The sequence below is a fragment of the Xenopus laevis genome, chromosome 4L (assembly GCF_017654675.1).
Source record: "Xenopus laevis strain J_2021 chromosome 4L, Xenopus_laevis_v10.1, whole genome shotgun sequence".
NCBI classification, from domain to species: domain Eukaryota; kingdom Metazoa; phylum Chordata; class Amphibia; order Anura; family Pipidae; genus Xenopus; species Xenopus laevis.
Genome location: NC_054377.1, coordinates 122,120,780 through 122,144,620, shown reverse-complemented (window position 1 = coordinate 122,144,620; position 23,841 = coordinate 122,120,780). Strand labels below are relative to the sequence as shown.

General features: G+C 41.9%; 1 protein-coding gene across 7 annotated transcripts in view; it reads left to right on the top strand.

The window, feature by feature from the left end:
• Nucleotides 1-23,841, top strand: part of pfkfb4.L (6-phosphofructo-2-kinase/fructose-2,6-biphosphatase 4 L homeolog) — a 42,909-nt gene that overhangs the window by 9,121 nt on the left and 9,947 nt on the right. The window contains exons 2-9 of one of the 7 annotated variants that reach the window (XM_041590742.1): nt 6,616-6,667; nt 14,465-14,581; nt 16,295-16,408; nt 18,348-18,414; nt 19,160-19,234; nt 20,878-20,934; nt 22,581-22,702; nt 22,855-23,062. In XM_041590742.1, the coding sequence (XP_041446676.1) occupies nt 14,466-14,581; nt 16,295-16,408; nt 18,348-18,414; nt 19,160-19,234; nt 20,878-20,934; nt 22,581-22,702; nt 22,855-23,062 (759 nt within the window). In that variant the 5' untranslated portion in view covers nt 6,616-6,667; nt 14,465. Of the gene's footprint in view, nt 1-6,615; nt 6,668-12,073; nt 12,515-14,464; nt 14,582-16,294; nt 16,409-18,347; nt 18,415-19,159; nt 19,235-20,877; nt 20,935-22,580; nt 22,703-22,854; nt 23,063-23,841 lie in introns of those variants that run through there. The other 6 variants (XM_041590743.1, XM_041590744.1, XM_018258912.2 and 3 more) reach the window with 6 other exon arrangements.

Here is a 23,841-nt window from a genome sequence, read left to right as displayed (position 1 = left end):
GTAAAGGGAGTCTGAAGACCCTTGCCTCCTGCAGGCCTTTTGTCTGGGGTGGTCAGGGAAGAAAGGCGCCCACCTTAGTCTTCAGACAAAGGTGGGTCGAAAGACTTCAAAGGTTTCATTTCAGTTTGGCTAGGAGACCTGGAGTTGTTATACTGTTGTTGAAACATTTTGCACTGTGTGATCTCTCTCTCTCTCTCTCTCTCTCTCTCTCTCTCTCTCTCTCTCTCTCTCTCTCTCTTTATTTACTATCACAGCTAGTGTTCTACTATACATGCAATTAATCAACCGTGTACATTTTATTTATTACCCCATCTGGTAGGATGCTAAACCCCTGGTGATCTCATTTCTTTTATAATGTAAGCCAGATCTATTGCTAAGGTGTGTTGCTAGGTGTAACACAGTGTATTGTGAGTATGACTGAGGTTAAGCTTATCGGCATTTCAGCTCTCCTTTCATACCTGTGATTTGTGACATAGGTTGGTTGCAGTTGCACCCTGAAAGTCTTATTAGGAGGATGTAGAAAGCATTTGTGTTTGTCACTGCAATATTGCTGAGCTTCTCAATCAGGTTCCATGGTATGTGCTTTGTGACTGACTCTGAAATGCCTTCTTGCCCTACCTGAGTTATTATGTGGAGAAAAACAGCTTCAATCGAAAGTGAAACCTTGGGCCTGGCTGGAATTTGTATGTGTATGAAACAGGGACTTTAGATTGTAAGCTCCGCTGAGGTAGGGACTGATATTAATGATGTATAATGCTGTAGAATATGTTTACTACTTCTTTTTAAATAGGAATTGGCACTTCTACTATTAATGCACTCTTTGCCCTAGCAATACACCCCTTTTGCCCTAATTAGCACACAGAAGAGGTAAGTGTGGGGCAGTAATGGGTCGAGAAGCCCCCCGGTTACCAGATCTTTAAATAACAATCACATTCTAACAAAAGCAGGGTGCTGAGCTGAACTGATTGCATTTAAATTAAATACACAGCTGTTCATGTGATTCAGTAATCTTATTTACACTTTACATGGCAAAGTGTGTATTATTGTGGCCATGCACATAGAATTAGCATTTTAGTCATTTTAAGTGTAACCCATATAAAAAATGATGTACTAAAAGGCTAATAAGTCATTTTGATGGGCACTGCATTACTGATTTAATCAACGAATCCTGAAGGAAGTTGTATGGGGTTTTGTTTTGTTTTTTTTTAAGAGGTGAGATGACATATCTTATGCACTTTGATGTGGAAGGTGTAGGGCTAAACTAGGCAAGCAAGACCCACCCAGAATGTATGTGCAGGGGTGTGATGATGACAGAGGACTTTTACATGTAGGAAACCAAACAGAGGTCCATTCCGTAGCTCATGCAAAGTTAAGGTTAGCATTGTGGGTACCATAAGCAGGGAAACTGGTTAAGATGATTTTTGTTGATTTTTTTTTTTCTTTTAGAGGATGAGTAATGGGAGGAAGGCTCTATGTACATGCATTTGTGCTGGAGACTTAAGGTGGCCATACATGGGCAGATAATGCTGCCAATATCGGAGGCTTACGATGGGTCTTTCCGATCGATATCTGGACACAATATCGATTGGGAAGGTTTGATTTTTCTCTCGAATGACCCGTCGGAGCCCATTGCGCTCATCGTAATCCGATCGTTCGGCCATGTTGCCGAACGTTCAGATTACCCCCGATATAGCCCTGTTGTTAGTGGCATATCGAGGAAAAGATTCGCTCGTTCGGCGATGTCGCCAAATGAGCGGATCTTATAGTGTATGGCCACCTTAACGGGGAAGGCTTAGGGAACAGCATGTTTTTCACAGACCTCATATGTCTACTTAACCCCCTGCTGTCTGTATAAACATCACTGCCTTCTCTAAGCATTCCATTAACCAAAATGAAAATACTAGAGAACCCTTTGTGGTCGGTATAATGGCAGACGTTTATCACCCTAGTGGTCTCCTACCCCCGCCCACAAGGGTATCAAATGGTGTAGCTCACCATCAAAATTATTGCTATACCAATGCTTTTTCCAAATTAAATAAAAAATGTAATTAGCAGCATAGCCTGGTCACAAGCTCACTCAACTGTTACAATTTGATACACTGAAGCTTTTCTCACAACTAAGGGCAGAGACACACGGGAAGATTCGGGAGATTTAGTCGACTAATCGGCTCTTCTTCAGACGACTAATCTCCCCGAAAAGCTTTCCCGCCGGCTAGAATCTAAGTCGCTTTGGCTCTCCGAAGTCGCCCAAAGTTTTCTTGTGAGGTAACTTCTGACGACTGCGGAAAACGAAGCGTTCCGAGTGCCATCCCACCGGTGATTAACATTCTAGCTGGCCGGAAGGCAGTTCGGGGGATTAGACGCCCGAAGAAGAAGCGATTTGTTGCTGGGCGACTAATCTCCCAAAATAGCAGCGTGTGTGTCTGCCCTAAAGCTGGCCATAGACGTGCAGATAATTCCTTATCTCTGATGAATGGTCAATCTTCCGACATACCATTAACCATTCAGATTAAATGAAGTAGTAAAAAGAACGAATCACACGGTGCTCAGGCCGATAAATCACAGCCAGCAATTGTATGTTATGTCCAACAAATAGTAGTGACAATCATACATTGATATTGTCAGATAGTAAATAAATGCAGAGATCTTATCGTTAGCCGATATAAATCTTTTAACCTGTCTGATCACCATGATACGAAAAATGTCGGGACACCACACACGGTCTGAAAATTGTACAAATTGACTGTATCTTTGCGTCTATCTCCAGCTTTATGTATCAAACTGTAACCGTTTAGACTAGACAGAGAGTCTGTGACTCTCTGCTACTGGGAAACACGAGAGCGGAGGAAAAACAATCTATACTATTGACAAAAATGATTGAGAAGAAAAAGATATATCAATATTTTTTGTGAATTTGACCTGTCTAAGTAAATCCTGCTGGAAATCTTATTTTAAAGAACAACATTTTTAATGAATATAACTGTATAAAAATAGCAAGGAGAGAGCAGTAATGCAGCTCCCACCTGTTGCTAGGCTGGCTGCACACTGGCAACCTTATAGAGTTTTTTACATTTGCTGTCAATATCCCTCTGTTTGTGTTTGCTCCCTGGCACTGAGCGGGTTAAACCAAAGCCATTGGTAGAAGTGATGGATATTTGTGCTCTTGCTGAGCTGGATTTCTGCCTGCTTCTGTCTGTGACCTTTCCTCCAATTCTGTGTAATAATATCTCAGGCAGAGATGCCAGCAAGCGGATATGCCATCTGTCCTCCCCTTAAAGGCACCCGGCAGGAATAAAATGATAAATGACACTCGGGAATCCCACGTTGCTTACTAGTGACCTCAGAGAACACACCACCCACTAGTCTCATTGGGACTGCAGTTTCCTCTAATGTGCTCTCATTCCTCTATTGATGACTGTGTCTGTTATTTAAAGGGGAACTTCACCAGTCTGGGAAGATCAAATTCTTGATTTATTTTAAATTAACAACTATATTTTCATGTTTAAGAAAAATACCCAAACCAACAATTGTGTATAATATCCTAAAACTGTAAGTTCAGACCTGTTTTCACTTCAAGCCCTTTTTTTTGACCCAGCAGCTACTCCTATTTAATAGGAAATTATAAGACAATGTTATTGGTTAGAGTGCTGATAGCAGTTATTGTTCGTTATAATGCCAGGAATGTTTAGCTCAGCAGATAGTGTTTATTCGAAGTTTCACCCTAAGAGCTCTCCAACAGCAAGTGTATTTATACGTGCGGAGATGCAGACAGTTGTTGGTGCTAGGTGTGGTGCACCCTGCAAGCAAGGACATTGCCCAATACTTGCTGACAAGCCTGACAACCTTCATTGCCCTAGAAAACATGTGTAAGGAAGGAATCACCAAGTATTCTGACCTCAGCAATTCACACAGATCTTTGGTCCACTGGCACAACATGTGTTAGAAGTTGGTTTAACTGGATCTCACCCAGGGAATAAAAATAAGCAGTTAAAAGTCTTTGTACATCAGCATCACAAGACTCATTCCATGACCAAGAAAACAGAGCACATAAGGCATCTAAATCACAGAATGAAACCTCTGTAAAACTCGACATAAAAGAAATGTACACCATATCCTTAAAGAATATTAATCCTGCATTCATTTTATTCTAAAATATGAAGGAAGAGCTAAGTGAAGCTCATTTACTGCTACTGGGAAATCTTGCACCACTTGAGTTATATACACAGTAGTTTGCTTGTAGGAGTCTGTTACAGGCACAGTAATGAAATTAAATCTGGTTGTTGACAGAAGTTATTTACCCTTTATAACTGGCAAGTCACATGACAAAGTTTTTTTTTTTTTTTTTTTTTTGATGTGTCTAACTACTAGGGATGCACCAAATCCACTATTTTGGATTTGGCCAAATCCACCGTGAAAGATTCAGCCGAATACTGAATCTGAATCCTAATTTGCATGTGAAAATTATGGGTGGGAATGGGGAAAAAAAATGTTACTTCCTTATTTTGTGACAAAAAGTCATGGGATTTCCCTCCCTGTCCCTAATTTGCATATGGAAATTAGAATTCAGTTTGGCCGAGAAGGCGGAGGTCGAATCCGAATCCTGCTGAAAAAGGCTGAATCCCGAACCGAATCCTGGTTTCGGTGCATCCCTAATAACTACAGCTAACCGGGCCAAAAATCTTTGGGGGGACTGGGTTAGCCGCACGCATGTACGTGGACCTCTCCTCCAGCTCCTGTGAGAAAGCCTTGGCTCCACCCCCACCACTCTATTCCTTGTGACAGGTAGCCATCTTGACTTGATCTTGACTGCAACTGTGGGGTCCGCTGTATTCTAGTTATGCCACTGATTTGTCTCATTCTAGGGGAAGGGGTGGGGGCAGCTTTACTAGTACTCCAATGATTATAAGCAGTACTCCATCATTATAGTTAAAAATGCCTTTATTTTCACATCAAGGGCTGCAGCAACGTTTCAAACCTAAAATGGCTTATTATCAAGCTAACAATCAAGTGTATATCCTATTTGAGACCGCTTTACTAGTAGTCACATATGTGATACAGTCAGCCAGTCCATTTCTGTTTTCCAATGTAAAACACTGAATGAGTGCGGTCCCTATGCAGTCATTTGGAGGCTGTCATATATATACATTTAGATATGATTATGCACAGGGAAAACAGAGAAGAACATGGGGCTGTACCCATTGTGCCATTGTTGGATACATTGCAGCAATTCAGAATGGGGGAAGCCTTGCCAGTCATGCAGCTTTGTTGGGCACAGAACTGCAAGATTTGTTTCCTTTGTTGAAACTGAAAGCAGGTTTTGGCTTTTTCATTTTATTTCCCCACTACATTTAATCTTTAATTATTACATTAATTTACCAAACAGGAGAAACACTTAGCCAAGTCCTTTAGAACTCCAGTCTCCTAAACAGTCGGTATTGGTGGAAACCATATATAAAGTGGCAAGAGAACCTTATTTAATTTATTAGAGTTCTGCCCAGGCCCCATAGGGTCTTACCCATGTGATACATTTAATTCTCGTTTATATAGGTTCATGCTGGTACCTCACTGACAAATATAGCCTTCTCCTACTAAAGGATAATTTAATGGTGGCAAGGTTAACCCATGCAGTGCTGGAGAAGTCATTTTAGCTAAACTGATATGCTGTTGTTGCCTGACAATTTCATTAGGCATTTCCTGCAGAGCAGCTCCCTTACCAGCACATCTTGCCGTAAGGATACAATTAAATCATATTATAACTGTTTGTGCAAAGAAATCTCCTTATCTGTTGCAGCTGACTATACCTAGGGGTTGAAGGGCCTCCACCAGCACAGAAGCAATATATACCTACCAAGGGTGCCCTTCTCTTATGATAATATGCAAATAGTTCTGTTTGCCAGCATAAGGTGGCCATAGACAGCCTGATAAAATCTGTCGGCTCCTTATTGGCCCATGTATGAGGCCCTCCAATGAGCCTGTCTGACCAATATCTGACTTTAAATTGGATAGATATTGGCAACCTCGCCAAAAGAGCCTATGTTAAAATGTATGTCAAACTTAATAGACCAGCGTTCCTATTCACTGTGCTGCTTGGAACTGTTGAACACAGGTGGAAGCAACTTCAAGTGTTCTGCCTGCATTTAACAGTTCCAGCAATGCAGTGAGTACTAATACATTGCAAGCAATGGACTGCATTAACTCATGCCTGCCTGTATGATCACCTTATATATTTATACATAGTTTATATCACTCATATTCATATCACTCCTTAAGCTCATCTTCTTCAATGTGAACATCAACAACTTGGCCAGTCTTTCCTCATTGCTGATATCATGTTTTACCAGCTTAGATGCCCAAAGGGCTCAGCCAGAAGGCCAGATCTATTAATATCAGGTGAAGACAAATTTCCTATGTATATGATCTAGATATGCCTGGCTAAATCTGAAACAGGTCCAAGCAACCTCTAAAAAAGCAGATCCATATCCCCATTTCATATTAGGCCAATATAAAAATTGTGTTTTTTTTTTCTCAAACAAAAGATGCAATGTAAGTGAGGCAGCAAATCCTTATATTATCCTCATTGAGACAAGTATTTGTGTTGTGTTGTCTGTATTACAGGAGATGGCCACAAGAGGGTGCTGTAAGATGTAAAACCTGCAATACAATACTGGTCAGTAAGCTTTGAGGAAAATTTACATAAACAGATGAATGAATAAATAAGATATATTTTCTTGGTTGTTATACTAAGTCACTTTTGTACAAGCTTAAGTTTTATAGAAGTGATTTTGTGTAAGCTGTGGTTTTACATTATTGATAACAGTGAAACCTTGAGAGGCTTCTTAGTTTTTTTGCCCATTAATGCCAAGGGAAAAAAATATATGCAGCACTAGAGCTTGCTGCACAAATGTTTTCATATATTCCAATTGGTTGTGCTTGAAGCCTGTCTCGAATCTATTGCATGGAAGTGTCTGTCACGATGCCACCGCCCTGCGCTTAAAACTTCAGCATCGGAGGGGGTGAAAGGGGGGCCACATCACTACTGCAATGAGTGCTATAGTGGATAAAAAAATGAAAAAAATCTACTGTTAAAGTTACAAGAGGCAGCTTTTACCCACCCCTTATAATGGGCCACACAATGCCCCTTGAGGCACAGTTCTCAACATGCCTCATGGCAGGAGCGGCCCTGGTTATCAGTCTGTGTAAATTGTTGTATTGTGAAAAGTGGTGCTGAATTTTACCAGTGCCATACTATTTCTCAGTCTCTCCAATCACCCTAGCTCTTCATACACATAATATTGTGGGTGCCCAAAAGGTAGATCGGAATCTACTAGTAGACGTTTAGTTGGTGATCAGTAGATCTCAAGACACTGTCAACAAAAATTTGACAGCTTGAAAAAGCTTGTCTAAATCGCCCTCCTGTTTCAAGCTTTTCATTCCGATATTTATTATGTTAAGGTTACATAAGAAATAGTTGTTTGGTAAATATAGCAATATACATTTTCCCATCAATCAGTATTTAAGTAATATTTTCCATGGAACAGAATGCTAACAATGCTTTTATGGATGTAGATCATAATCAGTAGCCATCCTAGAGGGGGGCGGGCCGGGCCCTGGTGCGTGACGTGCAGCCGGGCCCCGCCCCCTCCGTACGGCCGAATTTGTTAGTGGTGCACGGACTTCCGGGGGGGCCCTGAGGGGGTGTTGGCCCTGGCCCGCTCGCACCCCCTGCTCCCCGGTAGTTCCGCCACTGATCATAATGGGACAACATCACTAAAAGTAGACCCTACATTGAAAAAGTATGGGCACTCCTAAAGTAGGCTTTAAAGTTTTTCATCTTTCAAACACTTTTTGTTCACCAGAAATAAAGACTTTTTTTCTCAATTGTTTTCTATTTTTTATTTCTTACTGTTTTTCTATAAAGTTTTATGTTCCTGTCTCCAGTATTTCAATCTGGCAGCTCCCTAATCCAGGAGTATTCTGATGTGAAGACGCCCGCCGCAGTATTCCTTCTCTTCTTTTTGCCGGGTTCACTATGGCATGCGCATTGCGCACTTCCGGGTTTTGGTATGTCGGGAGCCTCATGATGTCATCGCAATGGCACAAATTTTGAATCTTTTAAAGGGGCTCTGAGCACAAACTCATTGCCCATTGTTAGTTCTACTTGCTAGTATCCTGGGTGTGTTTAATTCAGGTTTGATTCCTGGTTTCGATCCCTGCCTGTCTGATTATACTGAACTCTGCCAATATTGACCCTTGCCTGCCTGACTATCCTGAACTCTGCTAATCCTGATGCCTGCCTGACGATTCTACCGGTAATGACCCTTGCTTCCAGGGGCGCGCCGCCAATGAGGCGAGCTGAGACGCTCGCCTCAGGCGGCAACGCCGAAGCGGTTTCCAGGGGCGGCAAATAGCCGCCCCTGCACCTTTAAGAGCCGAATTTCCGGTTTTTAAACCGGAAATTCGGCTTTACTAATGCGAGAGAGCGCAATTGCGCTCTCCGCATTAGTGTTCCTGCCTCCCCTCCCGACAAGTAAGTCGGCGAGGGGGGGCGGCATTGCAGGAGCCGCCTCAGGCGGCGCTTAGGTCCGAATTGGCGCTGCTTGCTTCTCTGACTATTCTTGAACTCTACCTGCACCAACCTGGCCCGTCTGACTTTGGCCTGTCTGACTTTGCTAGTACTCTGCCTGCACCGAACTCAGTCTGGCTGAGTACGCTTTTGTCTATTCCAAGAACTGTACCTTCAGTCTAAAAACCTTGATAACGACCATGCCCCTTTGCCAGTCCAGAACTTTTGCTTTGCTCCTCTCTTATTAAGACCTGGCGGCATCCGATTAGCGGAGGGGTCCTCCCGAAGTGAAAGGCGGCTGCTACAGGCGGAATCGGAGCCGAGACCAGGGAGCCTAGCACCTGTTCTGGATTTAGGGAGCTGATTGTGACACCTGAACAGTTGCAATTTGCTCCATTAGTTGATACATTTCTCAGCAGCATCTGTGGAATATTAGCAACTGTTGTAACAAAACAGCTGCCTGTAATGAAACTCTGGGTTTCTGCTCAGCAGGGACAAAGATAAGAAATGTATCCACTAAATGTATCTGTTTAGAACAGTTACAGAATTGGTGACCCCCCCCCCAGCTGCTTTAGAAAGACATAAGAAGGTGAAAAAATTAACTTTAGACTTATTAGAAATACAGAATAAAATATAAAGCAATTTGACGTTATTTCTGTGAACTATCTGAAAACAAATTTACTGAAAAAAGTGTTCGACGGTGAACAACCCCTTAAGGTATTGGACTCCTTTCTGCTTCTCAAAATCAGTCGCTCTGCAGAATATTTTAGTTCTACCCTATTGACTCCTCATGAGCCACATTCAAATGTAAATAGTTAGAGAATAACATAAGCATGCAAAAAGTTCCTGGGCTGTTATCGGCTATTGGTAGTCCCTATGAGGATTGGCAGCCCACCAGAGGCTTGGTTTGGCAGTACATCTGTTTCTTATTAAAACCACAACTTGCCTCTAAAGGTGGCCATACACGGAGAGATCCGATCGTTTGGCGATATCGCCAAATGAGCGGATCTCTCTCCGATATGCCCACCTTGAGGCGGGCAATATCGGGCGGATCCCTAGGGCCCAACGATCGGACGAATCTAACGATCATAAAGAATGGGAACGGACGGTCAGATTGCGGGAACGCATCAACGAACAGATGCGGCCGCGATCCAGCAGGATTTTTTTGTCCCATCCGTTCGAGATCTTGCCGACTTTCGGCAAATGGTCAAGGGGCTGCTGTAAGCGGGGTTGCCTAATCCGTAAAATACCTGCTAAGGCCAGGGCCGGTATTTCGAATTTACCAGTAATGTAGTAGCCAGTAAATGTGAAATGCTTCAAAATTCAGCCCCTGGCCTGCCCCCTTAAGACCCAGTTTCACCCAAAATCTAGTGGAAACATAAGCTGGGACTAATGCATGGGCATTTTGTTGCCACTCTGTGAACAATCTTATCGCCTTAATAATCGTTTGAACGAACAATTCACCCATCCATGGTAAATAATATGTGAGGAGACTTTGTTTGTACCTTTGTAGTGTTTTATCATATTATGCTACAATCGGTTGTTTCACACAACGAAATCTGCACATGTATGTCCACCTTTACTATTTCTCAACTTTTTTCTCTTCCACGATTCTCCTCCAGCTAGGGTTGCCACCTGGCCGGTATATATCTGAAGACCAGTATTTCCTTCCAGAAAAGGTGGCAACCCTACCTCTGGCGACTGCACTTTCATTGCCTCGCCAATTTGATATCATGGACTGTGTAAGCTGGCCATAGATGTAAAGATCTTTTCGTTATCATTAGACCAAGCTTATTTTGAAACAATCGTTTAAATGTACTAAAAAGACCATTTCAAGCGATGTTGTCTAGTTGAAGCCAGGAAAACTGAGGGTAGCTGCCTGCTTGGCCCTGCAAACAATTAGACAATAGATTTCACTGTGACCAATGAAAATTTTCTAACCTGGCCGATCAATTTGCTGACTGATGTCGGACGAAAAATCGTTAGATACACAATCGTTCGATTCCGACTAACCTCACGATAATGACTGGTTGGATTGCACTAAAATCGGTCGTTCATCAAAAAAAAATCTTTCTGTCTTTGGGGCCTTTACTCCACATTGCAAAAGTAAACTTTGTGGTGTTGGAGGGAAAACAGAAAAATCAACTCGCACAGCATTGGAGGCATGCTGTTTTGGGGATTGTCTTGTCACCTCATGTTAATCTCCTGCACAAAAAAAGCATTGGGTGCTTTGTTGATTTCCATTCAAAAAGAACGGGGGCAATTTTAAATGCTATGTCCCTGCTCGTTGAGCTATAAGATGCTGCGGTGGCAAAAACGTTCTATATCGTATTATCGCCATTAAATGATGAGAGAGGTCTGCCCAAATTCAGCGTATAAAGCAGTAGCATTGCATGAACGCCAACAAAAATCTGCGCTTGAAATATGGGCCCTTTGGAGGCTCTTAGCTCTCAAACATCATTAACCTAATTACTGGTCATTGGACTCAACTAAGCCCATTTGGCACGCTAGTACTCTAAGGGGTAGGACTACACGCACGATTTTGGAGCAATCCGGCGAACTGTGCAAAAATGCAGGCATCAAATCAGATGAAACGGAAATAAGGTAAGTGAATGCATTGTCGGATGGTGTCGCATTGTTGATCCGATGCGTCACGACTGTCTGATCAACGCTGCGACACCATCCCACTATGCCAGTACTTACCTTGTTTCTGTCGCATCCGATTTGACGCCTTAGTTTTTGCGCAACGCGTTGGATCGCTCCAAAATCATCAGTGTAGTCCTACCCTAGTTCTTCTGATAATGAGTTGATATCTGTGCTTACAATGTTCTTTAGGTCTGAAAACTCACATGCATAAATTCTATGTTCTGATAGCAATCAGGTTAGATGCAGGCTGCAGTGGTTGCAATACTGTGATGCTAGTGGGAGACCTAAAAGTTCCCTTCTACTTATATCTTCCCAGATAATGTGCATCGATGTTAATTGTACTCGGCATATGGAATTTATATATTATATGTATTCACCATCCTTCCTGTAGCCTGCCCCACCCCCAGGACTGCCCATGAGAGTCTGTAGGTGGGATGTCCAGCTGTCTGCCAATCAGCTGCTGAACTACTGCTCCCAGAATGCACTCGTCTAGCAATGATTTGAATAAGTATGTGAAGTGTTTAATATCTGGGGCACTAGACTTAAGCATTTAGTTATAAACGTTATTGAGTCCATCATGCAGCTCTGTATACGAAATTATAACTGTATTATAATTATACCATAATTATTGTTGATAATTTTATTGCTATGACCTCGTTATATGAAAGGCAAAACATCAATATATTATCATTATAAACTAAATGATTGCAATATTTTTCAAATGCTGGTTTAGTAAAAATGCTTTCACAACATGTAGACAAGTGCACCTGTATATGTGCCTTTGTGGTAAGTGCACTTATATTAGCATCAATATGGGGCTTAGCTCCTCCCTCTGGGGGGAGCTTGGAGGCCCTCACTTTTCAGGACATGCAGATGGTGCATTTGTGCAATTAGCACTGTGTCTGTGTGTGATGCATGTGGGTTAGTTGTGTTCTCTGTACCTCAAGCCTGATTTGTGTTATCACCGGTCAATGTGCAGAGTGTGTGTGAGACGTGGAGTGTGTGTAGCTGTGAGCTGGAAGGCTGATCCAGAGTGTATGTGAGTGGCTGGCACACTGTGCTGCATTGTATGTGTGTATTAAGCGTCCCTAGTGTGTATGTGTTGTGTATGTTAGGAGACATAGCTGCCGGCACCCTGCTGTGTATGTGCTGTGTATTTGTGGTGCTCGCAGTGTCTACTCCTGGAACTCATCTGGCATCAAGAAATGGCTGATTCGCCCCGGGAGCTGACCCAAAACCCACTAAAAAAAATCTGGGTGCCTTATAACAACGGACATCCAGTGCAGCACAGTGCCCAGAGGAAAGGTAATGACTTGAGGGATGCGCACAGGATGTACTAGAGATGCACCATGACATTGCTTCTATAGGGAACACAAGCATCTATTTATATATACATGGAGATGCACATTAGTCATCTAATAGGACAATAAGAGCAGTAAGACTTATAGCACTTGCACATTGGAGAGGTGACACAAAGTCATAGTGCCGCAGGACACCCTTCACTGCCTCCCACTGCAGCTGAATTGTATATCCTGGAATGCTGCAGATTTTACACTCACTAAGTGATGTTTTACCCTGTAACACATTGTACTGTGTCCCGGTGCAGCTGACACTTTGTGCCAGACAGGTAGTGGCTAGTGCAGGTTGTCTGCTAGAACTATAGAACATACTGAGCTGTTCTCTATAGCACCTCCACCCTTCTCATAAATTGCTCTGCAATGAAGAATGGAAGCCCTGGGTGATTCTCTGGGGGGTATAAGCAGGGGCAACTACCCCGGGCCAGCCCCACAGAACAGCAAGTGGAAGTCCAGCAACTTGCTGTCACTCAGTATCTTCTGGCATCAAAACAAATGTATTTGGATATCACAGAGAATATAGGCATAAGGGATAAATATTATAGTGTGAGTTTGGTTTTCTGCTATGTGACACAATGTAGTGTGTTAGCCCTATATAGTCCCTGTGTGTCTCAATCCTGTACTCTGAGCATGTTCAGGTAGAAAGGAGAGTCGCTGAGAATTCTTGGTATGGTCTATAGCTTGCAGTACCTAAATTGTGCCTGCACTGGCCTGACAGGTGTAACAGGCTTTGTAGCTTTCTTCTTTCTAAATGTTCACCCACTCCCCCAGCTCATGTAAGAACTTTATTATTATGTATTGTGTTGTTTTCTATAATTGAATCTTTGTGCCATTGGGCAATGTGATGCAAAATGAGGCTTAAGGGTAAGGGCACACTGGGCGATTCGTGAGGCGACTTCGGAAAACGAATCGCCGCGTGTGATTAGCGCAGTCGATTTTTCATTTTAGCCAGCACAGAGTGAGGGAAGGCATTCGGGGAGATTGGTCGCCGCAAAGACGAGGCAATCAGTCGCCAGGCGACTAAATCTCCCTGAAACGCCCAGTGTGGCCATACCCTAAATGCCTTTATATCTCTTTAGTCTCAGCCTGAATTGGCATCCCTGCACAGTTGCAGAATTAACATTAACCAGTGCTGGATAATGGAGAAACAGATAAGGAAAGTTGCAATAGTCACTACTTATCTTTCTATTGTCTTCTTCTGACTGTCCGATCACTACCTACCAGCTATCTATAGAAACTACAAAAACAAATGCAATTTGCAACTGATTGTGAGTTGTTGTAGAATATCATAGTCTATTGTGCTAAAAGACAATTGAAGGTGTCCTCCTTTAAATTAGTGATATAGGCAGTGATATTCTGAGACAAGTTGCAGTTGTTCTTTTTATTTTGTTTGTTGTTTTCAAACTATTTGGTTTTGTGTTCTGCAGCTCCCGTGCTTGGAATTTTAACTACTATCTGGTTGCCAAGGTCACATTTAACATAGCAACCTAGTAGTGGTTTGAATGAAAGACTGGAAAATGCATAGCAGAGGCCTGAAAATTTGTATTAAAAAAGTAACCCTAAAACTGTAGCTTCACAGAGCACTAGATATTTGAGTGCCTGGGTCAGTGACTCCTGTGTGTGTCAGAAATTTCCCCTCATGTACCAACTCGCAGGTCATGTCTAACTAGAATAGTTATTTCATAACAGGAGAGTTGCATAAAGGCAGTGTGTTTACTGCAGAATAATGAGGTTTGGTTTAGTTGCAGGATTAGCTTTATTATTATTGCTTTGCAGGCAGTAGAAATGCAAATGCAGCCCGGGGGGTGGGGGCAGTGTCCGTTTGTCTGCTATTTCCAGGTCTCTTACGAAAATGCTTCTCTTCATCTGATCAGCTTCTTCCTCTCTCGCTTCCTTCCAGTATGTATGACCAACTGCCCGACTCTCATTGTTATGGTGGGACTCCCTGCCAGAGGCAAGACTTACATCTCCAAGAAACTCACACGCTATCTCAACTGGATTGGGGTGCCAACCAAAGGTGGGTGTATTCAAAGAATGTGTCATTAATATTAATGTGCCTCTGTGGCTGCCCCAGGGTCCCAGGAAAATAAACAAAAATATAAAGATTATATATAATAATTCATTGCCATCTTCCTTAAAGTAAAAAAACTGTACCCCCAAAATGAACTCTTAAGCAACAGTTTATATCATATTAAGTGGCATATTAAAGAATCTTTCCAAATTGGTATATATATTTAAGTAAATATTGCCCTTTTACATCTCTTGCCTTGAACCACCATTTTGTGATGGTCTGTGTGCTGCCTCAGAGATCACCTGACCAGAAATACTACAGCTCTAACTGTAACAGGAAGAAGTGTGGAAGCAAAAGGCAGAACTCTGTCTGTTAATTGGCTCATGTGACCTAACATGTACTGTTGTTTGGTTTGTTTGTGTGCACTGTGAATCGTACGATCCAAGGGGGTAGCCCTTATTTTTTAAAATGGTAATTTTCTATTTATGATTACCCAATGGCACATACTACTAGAAAAGTATATTATTATGAAAATGGTTTATTTACATGAAGCAGGGTTTTACATATGAGCTGTTTATTTAATTACTTTTTATAGAGACCTACATTGTTTGGTGTCGGGAGGGGGGGTATAGTTTTCCTTTAATTTCTATAAAAGTTTGTTGCCTTCAGATGGTCAGTGCTGTATATCTAAAGCTGGCCTTACACATTAAGATTTGGCAAGGTCACTAAACGAGCGTAACTTTGCCCGATTTGGCCACCTACATACAGGACCAAATCTCTCCTGGGCCAGAGATTAGATCATAACAGGTGTCAATGCAGGCCTTTTCAGGAGCAAACCCTGTCCATGTGCTGATGCAGTCCTTACCCAATGGGATTTTTAATCCTGCCCGATGGATGTCTGTGGGGGAGGCCTTTGGGAAGGTACTGTACATAGTAAGAGAGGCAGTGGACTCCGTCTAAAGGGACCGAATCTGGGGCTTAAATCTTCCAGTGTATGGCCCTGAAGGAATAAGGATTCAAGCTCAATATTGAGGATTCTCAGTACCATAGTATTGATCAAAACACCATAGTTCATTGTGGTTGGCTTTCTATTGATGGCACTAATAGCTTTGCACTCCTGATTATACAAATTGTGACTCTGGGGCCTTTCTATGATGGTTGTTGTGTAGCCAAAAAACAGGGATGGGCAACCTGCAGGCATCAGAAGACAGTTGGGCTAGAACTCCCAGCACTCTAACAGCAGGATGTCTGGTATACATATGAATAAAGTACCCCCTCTTGTAAAATATAAGGATATTATAAGTTACCGAGGAGTTCCATGACCATTGGTCGAGTGCTTTTATACAGGTCATGGAACTCCGCTGTGACTTCTAATATCCTCATATTTTGCCACAGACGGCACTTTATTTATTATAATACACAAGTTTCAGTGAGTCATGTGACAGAAATTACATCACTAAGCTCCGATTTTAACTGATGACATCACTTAGCACCGTTTATAAGGATATAATTTACAGGATATTGATGGCTCCTGTGTATTATAAAATGTATATATATTCACCCTCTGTTGTTTCCTGAGACTATTATGCCCCTTACTGACACAAGAATAAAATAATCCAGTTAACACAAGGAAACCTCAAAGAGAAATCCATATGAGATGCCTGCTAATGTGCTTGTGCCTCTGCTGACAGAATTATTCTGAAATTGCATTCAATCCAGCAACCTTCCACTTGCAGAGTTCAATGTTGGCCAGTACAGACGGGACCTGGTGAAAACCTTCAAATCCTTTGAATTCTTCCTTCCAGACAATGAGGAGGGACAGAAAATCCGAAAGTGAGTGTCTGAGGGTGGAGGAGCGGGTTAGCAGATTTGTGTGGGTGGATTTGCATCAGTGTGTGTTCATGTGTCAGTAATACAATTGTACACACACACCTCATATCCCTCTCAGTGCCAGTGGGTGGGGTAACCTACAGACATTTCTGCCACTGCGTCAGTTAAAGGAGACATATAGGATAAATGAAAAAAAAAACTAATTTTGTAGGCATGTATAAGTAATATATGGTGTTGCTTTTACATGGTGCTAAAAATTATTATCTTTAAAAATAGCCCCCTTGTTTGAGCTCCCTATAGATGTTCACTGGTCCCTGTCTGTGTTTTAAATGTGGGGTGGGCGTGTCCTAATGGTCCCTGCTAGAAGCACAGTAGGAGGGGGACAGCCAATCACAACCCTGCAATCACACGCCAAGACTGGCTTCGGTTCCCTATCAGGTCCTGCTAGCTGTTGATTGGTTCCTGTCCTACAGTACAGTGAGCTGAGAGCTGCTGGCTCCCCTGCACAGCCTGGGAATTCAGGGAGCAGGAAGTAGAAGGGAGGGTTTTCCTTATTATTAGGTTTTTTGCAGAAATATTCAATAAATCAGCATGAAACACTACTTTTTTAAGCATAATTCTTCTATATCTAAATGAGTACAACAGCACTGGTACATTCCTATTTTTTACACAAAATGTCTCCTTTAAAGGGGTAGTGTTCCTTTTGTTCTAGTCAGATGGAAAAAAACAGAAGAGGTAGTAGCCTTGCGTAAAATACAGCACCCAGATCAAATTGTACTTGCTGGCACGGTGCATGGTGTCCTAGTAATTGTGCTGTGCCCAATACCAGCCCAAGCAGAGACCGTCATGAAACAGAAGATGCAGTTGTACCCTTCTGTGCCCCTGGTCTGCCTACAATTTGCTCTCCATTTTAATGCCGACTTTGGCTCTGAGGCTATAAAATTATACTTTTCTTTCCTTAGAGCTGCAGGTGCTGTGACCCAGATTTCGAACAGAACGGTTTCTGTCTGACTGTAGGTCAGGAACCCATTCAACATAATGAGCTGTCCCTCGCAGTGTTGTGGGGAACCCTTTCATGCTGAAACACAAGGCTCATTTATAAAAACATTATTGTTTAGGCTGATGTATTCGCTCATGGAGCGAATATGATAATGTAGATACTTATATTGGACCCTTGCAGTTCATGTTAATAATAATAATTTAAATTAGACTGATTAAAATTGGTTAGTTGCTATACGCAAGATTAGATTAGCAGGATAACATTCTCCATGCAACAAAAGTGAATAACTTAACTTAGGTTGATGTTGGACAGATATATGAGCACTTAGGCTTTTGCACCTAAAACTGGTGATCAAAACACCAGGCATTGCTGCAGCTGATTTCTATTTAGTCTATGGCTAGGGCCAGATGATGTCTAGCAATGTGGATTTTCCCAGGCAGACAATCCGCTGCCTTGCTGCTCTTCTTGCCTTTTCATTAGCAGGCGGATTTTAGCACGGAATGCAAAATGTTGGTTTATGGCGCCGAAATCTGCTCCTGCAGGCAGAGCAGGAGTGGAAGAGCATCGGGGTACTGGATTCTCCACCTATAGAGAAATGTAGGCCAAGATACCCCATTTTCTGTCCCTGACCTAAGGGAATCAAATGGCTTATGGCACATGGAAATAAACATCGTCTTACTGTGAACAGATAGTAGGAGCAGTCTCTGTAACAGTCTCTGCAGTGTCTGTATAAATAAATGATAATAGTACTGTTTGCCATAAGCCTTGTGATCCCCACATTGTTTAATGTGAAGAGGCTGCCAGCATTTCCAGGAATGTTGACCTCTGAGGTTTTCCCTGAGACAGTTGAGACAAGTACAACAATTATAATCCATGGTTTCCTGTTTATAAGTAGTAATGACTGCAGTTAATACACAAGTCATGCATTTTTTTCCTCCCCAGACAATGTGCCTTGCTGGCCTTGAATGATGTGAGGCGATATCTGGGAGAAGAAGGAGGCCATGTGGCTGTAAGTATAAAGAGCCTGCTCTATAAAATGTATTCTGATGCTGATTTTACATATTTATGGATAAAAGAATGTAAATACACTTACTCAAGTTACAAATACATGGTCAAGCAGTTTGCTTTGAGTTACAAAACATTGGCTTCAGTGAGCAGTGTGGAAAAGTATTGTTTGTAAGACAGTGTAACGTCAGCATGATTAAGACCTGTTTTAGGCTGAGACTGAAAGTTTTGCTGAAATCAAACATGGCTGAAGAGTGCAGGATTCATCCATCTGATGGTCATTGGTAGAACAGCCTGCTGCCATTCCAGATTATTCCCCTTGTATGTGTCATGTGTCGGGTCAGCTGATGTCTTCTTGTTTGGCAAGGTTTCAAAACTGGAAGATCTTTGGTTTGAGTGGCTGTTCGTGTGTTTGTTGAAACTGCACCGTGATCATTTTGCCCTGGCCCACAATTGGATCGTAATGAAGGCCTATGCTGACATCGTGGCCTCATGTTATCCTTTCTCAACAAGATTTTCTTATCAGCTCGGTAGATATGAAGCTGATTTTTCAGACAGCTGGAGAGTTCCCAAACATGGGCCAATAAGCTTCCCCCTTGGTCAGGAGTGGTCGGATTTGAAACTTATATCAACTTGCGTATGGCCAACTTTCAATAATATGGTTTTTACACTGAGTAGAAATATATCAGCCGTAACAATTTACTCCTCTATAAAAGCTTCCTCTGACAACTTTATTTTCTTCCTTTTAGGTTTTTGACGCAACAAATACAACAAGAGAAAGACGAGAGACCATCCTTAAATTTGCAGATCAGAATGGATTTAAAGTAAGTGGAAGGAATGAATTGACTTTTTTTTCCCTTCAATTTTTTGCTTACACCAACTGCTGGGGATTACGGTTTCCAAATTGCCCATTTAATGTGTATGGCAATTTCCATGCAGTGGTTGTAGCCAGCTGCTGACATTGGGATAGTGAGTAGCAGTAGCAACAGCTGGAGATTCACTGGTGAAAGACTTTGGGAAGGGAGGCTGAACTATGGGTTGGCAACCAAAATGGGTCCCCATGCTATTTAGGGCGGGTCACCATGAATACCTGGAATGTACACGCACAGTAGAAAGTTTTTTTTAGGATTATAGGCACAACTGGTTCTAAACCAGTTTTTATTTGGGTTACCTACATAAGGGTAATGGCAAATGGATCATTTTGACACCTGCTTGGGAAGCCCAAATTATATAAAATATCAAATTAAAAAATTCTGTGGATTATAATCCTAAAATAATGTGTATTGCCTCTTGTCATCATCCACTTTCTAGCAATGCACATGATTCTTTTATGAGTATAATCAATAGAATTTGTCAATTTTATATTATATATAATTTGTGATTAATGGTGCTTAGGGTAATGGTCACACTGGGCGATTTGGGGAGATTTAGTCACCAGGCGACTAAATCTCCCCAAATCGCCCAGTGGGACGTTACCTTAAGGCAAATTCCCAAGACTTAATATACAGTAATCTCTCTAATTAGCAGGGCAGGATAAACCGAGAAGCTGATGGAGCTGGAGCTCCCAAGTTCCAACCATTTTTTAATTAGTCAAATGGGATTCTGTTTATGGGAAGGTCTCACAGTAGTAGAATTAGTAGAACTTAGCAACCACCTTTGGTCTGCCCACTGTAGTAAAGCTACTGTTCCTCTGGGAGACTAGTAGTCACTACTTGTGTCTGGCTATAAATACATTGTTTCCCAATAGACTCTGTTTCATAGAAAACCCTGATACCAGTGTCTTACAAATATTTATTCTCATACAAACTGCTGAAAGCTAAGTTTTGATTGGTTACTTGCGATTACTAATTTGAAGTAAAATATACATTTTTATTTTGGCAATTCTCCGCCAGTGGCTATATAAATACAGATGCAATATTGTGGTGGTGCAGGAAACCAGCAAGCATTAAAATGTTTGCATTCGTTAGGATAATAAATGTTGATTGCTAACTGTACGCCTCTTCTTCGGGGTGACTAATCTCCCCAAACTGCCTTCCCGCCGGCTAGAATGAAAATCGCTGGCGGGATGGCAATCGGAGCGATTTGTTTTTCGAAGTCGACCGTAGTTGCCTCACAAGGAAACTTCAGGTGACTTCAGAAAACGAAGGCAGGGGAAGGCAGTTTGGGGAGATTAGTCCCCCCGAAGAAGAGGAGATTTGTCCCCAGGCGATGAATCTGACCATGTGTCTCTGCCCTAAAAGAGGGCCAGTATCTTGATATTCATGTCTGAGGGAATGTACATTAACATTTCATAAATCTGTATGCAAACCACTTACATCTAAACAGAAAGTATGAAATATGTAGTACATATGGGTATGAGAGAAATTAGTTCATGTATTTAATGTATAAGTATCTTACTCTGTGTTACTATTAAACTGCTCTTCCCTTTTTATTCTCCCATTTTCTTTTGGATTCCTGCAAACTGAAGACTTTCTTTGTGGAATCTGTGTGCGTGGACCCTGAAGTTATTGCTCAGAATATAGTGGTAAGCAGAAAAGCCTTTATTAGCTTTTAGGGCTGCAAAGTATTCTTGGATGTAAGCTGCCTACTTAAGGCTAATTATACACTTTATAAACTGGAGAATAATTCACTCAAATTATTCTCCAGTAAATAAATTGGATGCTCCGATGTGTTTTAAATCTTATACATGATGGGGCCTATTTATCGAACTGTGTAAAACAATGCCAGAAAACAGTGTAAACAGCTGTGTAAAATAAATGTTGAATTTATCAATGTGTGTGGTTTCTTTTACGCCGACCAAACGCTGGATGTGACATTACTTTATGCCACTTCAGACCATACATTATCCATTAAAGTAAATGGGAAGAATTCATGCAGTGAGTAAGTTCCAGCAAAGGAAAAACACAGAAAAAACATGGCAGCTGTGCAGAGGTGTGCAATCTCTGAAAATCAATACACAGTCTGATAAGTACACTGTTTTTTACACAGTAATGCCTAGTGACGTGTGGTGTATTTTGTTCCTTTTTTTTTTTGTTACACTGCATGATATATAGGCCTCTTTTTGTGTTTTGTGTATTAAAATGACAGTTACTGTCTGGGGGACAAAACAGGGTTTTAAAATCTTTGGATCCGAGTGCTGTCCAACTGCCGCCTGTGACCCCCCCCTTGTGTGGCCTCCCACATGAAAGTCTGCCTGCTGTGACTGCTTACCTTGCTAAATTTAAAAGGTATCAGTACTGAGATGAACTGGTCCCTGCATTGTTTACACATGTAACACCTCTATTGTTCACACACCTAAAGCCCTGTACTGTTACACCTCAGACTGAAAGTGTCCACATTGTTCACCTGTTAACACTCATACAAACTGCTGGAGGGGCACCAGCATTGTGTCACTGTAAGTAGCACAGTATAAACTGTTCATTTTAGAGTGGTCCTGATAGGTTTCCCTGTCTCCTGCTGTATTCTGCTTGCCCTATGCTCCCTGTGTGTGCCATACTCTGCTTGCCTTATGCTCCCTGCATGTGCCATACTCTGACTGCCCTATGCTCCCTGTGTGTGCCATACTCTGCCTGCCCTATGCTCCCTGTGTGTGCCATACTCTGCCTGCCTTATTCTCCCTGTGTGTGCCATACTCTGCCTGCCCTGTGCTCCGTGTGTGTCATACTCTGCCTGCCTTATGCTCCCTGCGTGTGTCATACTCTGCCTGTCCTATGCTCCCTGTGTGTGTTATACTCACCTGTGTTATACTCTGCCTGAAATAGGTATCCATCTGTTTAATTTGACTAGTCCATGTTTCAGTGATAATCTTTGATCCCCCAGACTGCATGAAAAGTTTCCAGGGTAATGGTAGCTTACTGTCTTGTGTATAGAATGCAAACTGCCTGTCTCACCAATCTCTAGTTTGTGATCTGGACAGATTTCTGTTGAGCTGTTGGTGCAGTCCTTTCCCAATGGGTCTGCGTAGGTCTCTGTTACTCTCTGATCATTGGCATGGGAGCCAAATATGTGGATCAATCACTTTGTCCCACCATCTGAGTTGTCAAATTGGCCCAATATCTTGCCTAAGAGATTTTTACCTGTTTTAAGCAGAATTTTAAACCTTAAAACAATTAAACCTATATAACAATTACAGCTGTAACATGTCATTCCTGTTCTCCTGTTTTACCATAGCAAGTGAAGTTAGGGAGCCCAGATTATCTGCACTGCAGCAGTGAGGAGGCAACAGAAGACTTCATGAAAAGAATTGATAGCTATAAGAACTCCTATGAGACCCTGGATGAGAACTTTGACAAGTATGGTGCCTCCCTTTCTGTAACGTTATTGTTTTTTTTGAATGCTGGTGATAAGATAATGCAGTCTTTTCTGATAAGCCCATGAGAGAAGGGGCAAATCTTGGAGAAAGGTAATGAATAAAGATGGCAGTTGTTCTTTTCCTTTATTGCAGGGACTTGTCCTATATTAAGATCATGGATGTAGGCTCCAGATATCTTGTTAATCGAGTTATGGATCACATTCAAAGTCGCATTGTGTACTACCTCATGAACATTCACATCACTCCACGATCCATCTACTTGTGCCGTCATGGGGAGAGTGAGCTCAATATCAAGGGGAGCATTGGCGGCGATTCTGGACTTTCCAACCGGGGGAAAGAGGTATGGCTGCTAGTTATGCTGCTCTGCTGTTGATTTGTGGATCTGTCAATGAATTGATGCTACTTTTCCCCTATATTCCCAAAAAAAAGACCAGCCCTTTCTTTGGCAGGAAGATAAATATCTGATCGGTGAAACAATTATTCCTTAGAATAGATATTCACTCATCTTAAATTTGCTGGCCCTATTGCAGCCAGGTCTGCCTCAGGAGTAGGTTATGTCTAGTTTTGGAACCTGTAGACTGACTTTCCAATCTGCCCCTTGCCTGTGGGTTCCAGATACAAAAATTCTTAGCAGTCCCTTGCAACCGCTTCCCCAGTCTCAGGAATATGAAGGATCTTGCAAAATAGTAATTTTATTTGATAAATAATTTAGAATCCAGCTCTGTTCTTCTGTGCTACGTGTGCTCTTGTAATACTTCTACTGGCTAACACAGTGACCCCAGGGAGAGCAAAGGTTTCTGTGCAACAGGACTGAGGATTTCTGCTATAAAAGTGTTTATTGAAGTGCCTTCTCCATGGTATCTATTTGCTGAACAGATAAGCAGCTCTAAATCCAGCTCACTTAATAATCAGATGTCATCATTATAATGCTGTGATCTGTTCATCACTTGGTACTCTCAACCTAATAATCAAATAAAAGCCTACATCTAAAAATACTCTAAAATATTCTGCGCACTTTGTAGGGACAAACCAGCAGTCTCACCTGGATGAAAATTTAAAGGGGTGCTCACAAGTCTTACCTGGTAGGATAATCCAATATTCATTTATCTATATTCATTT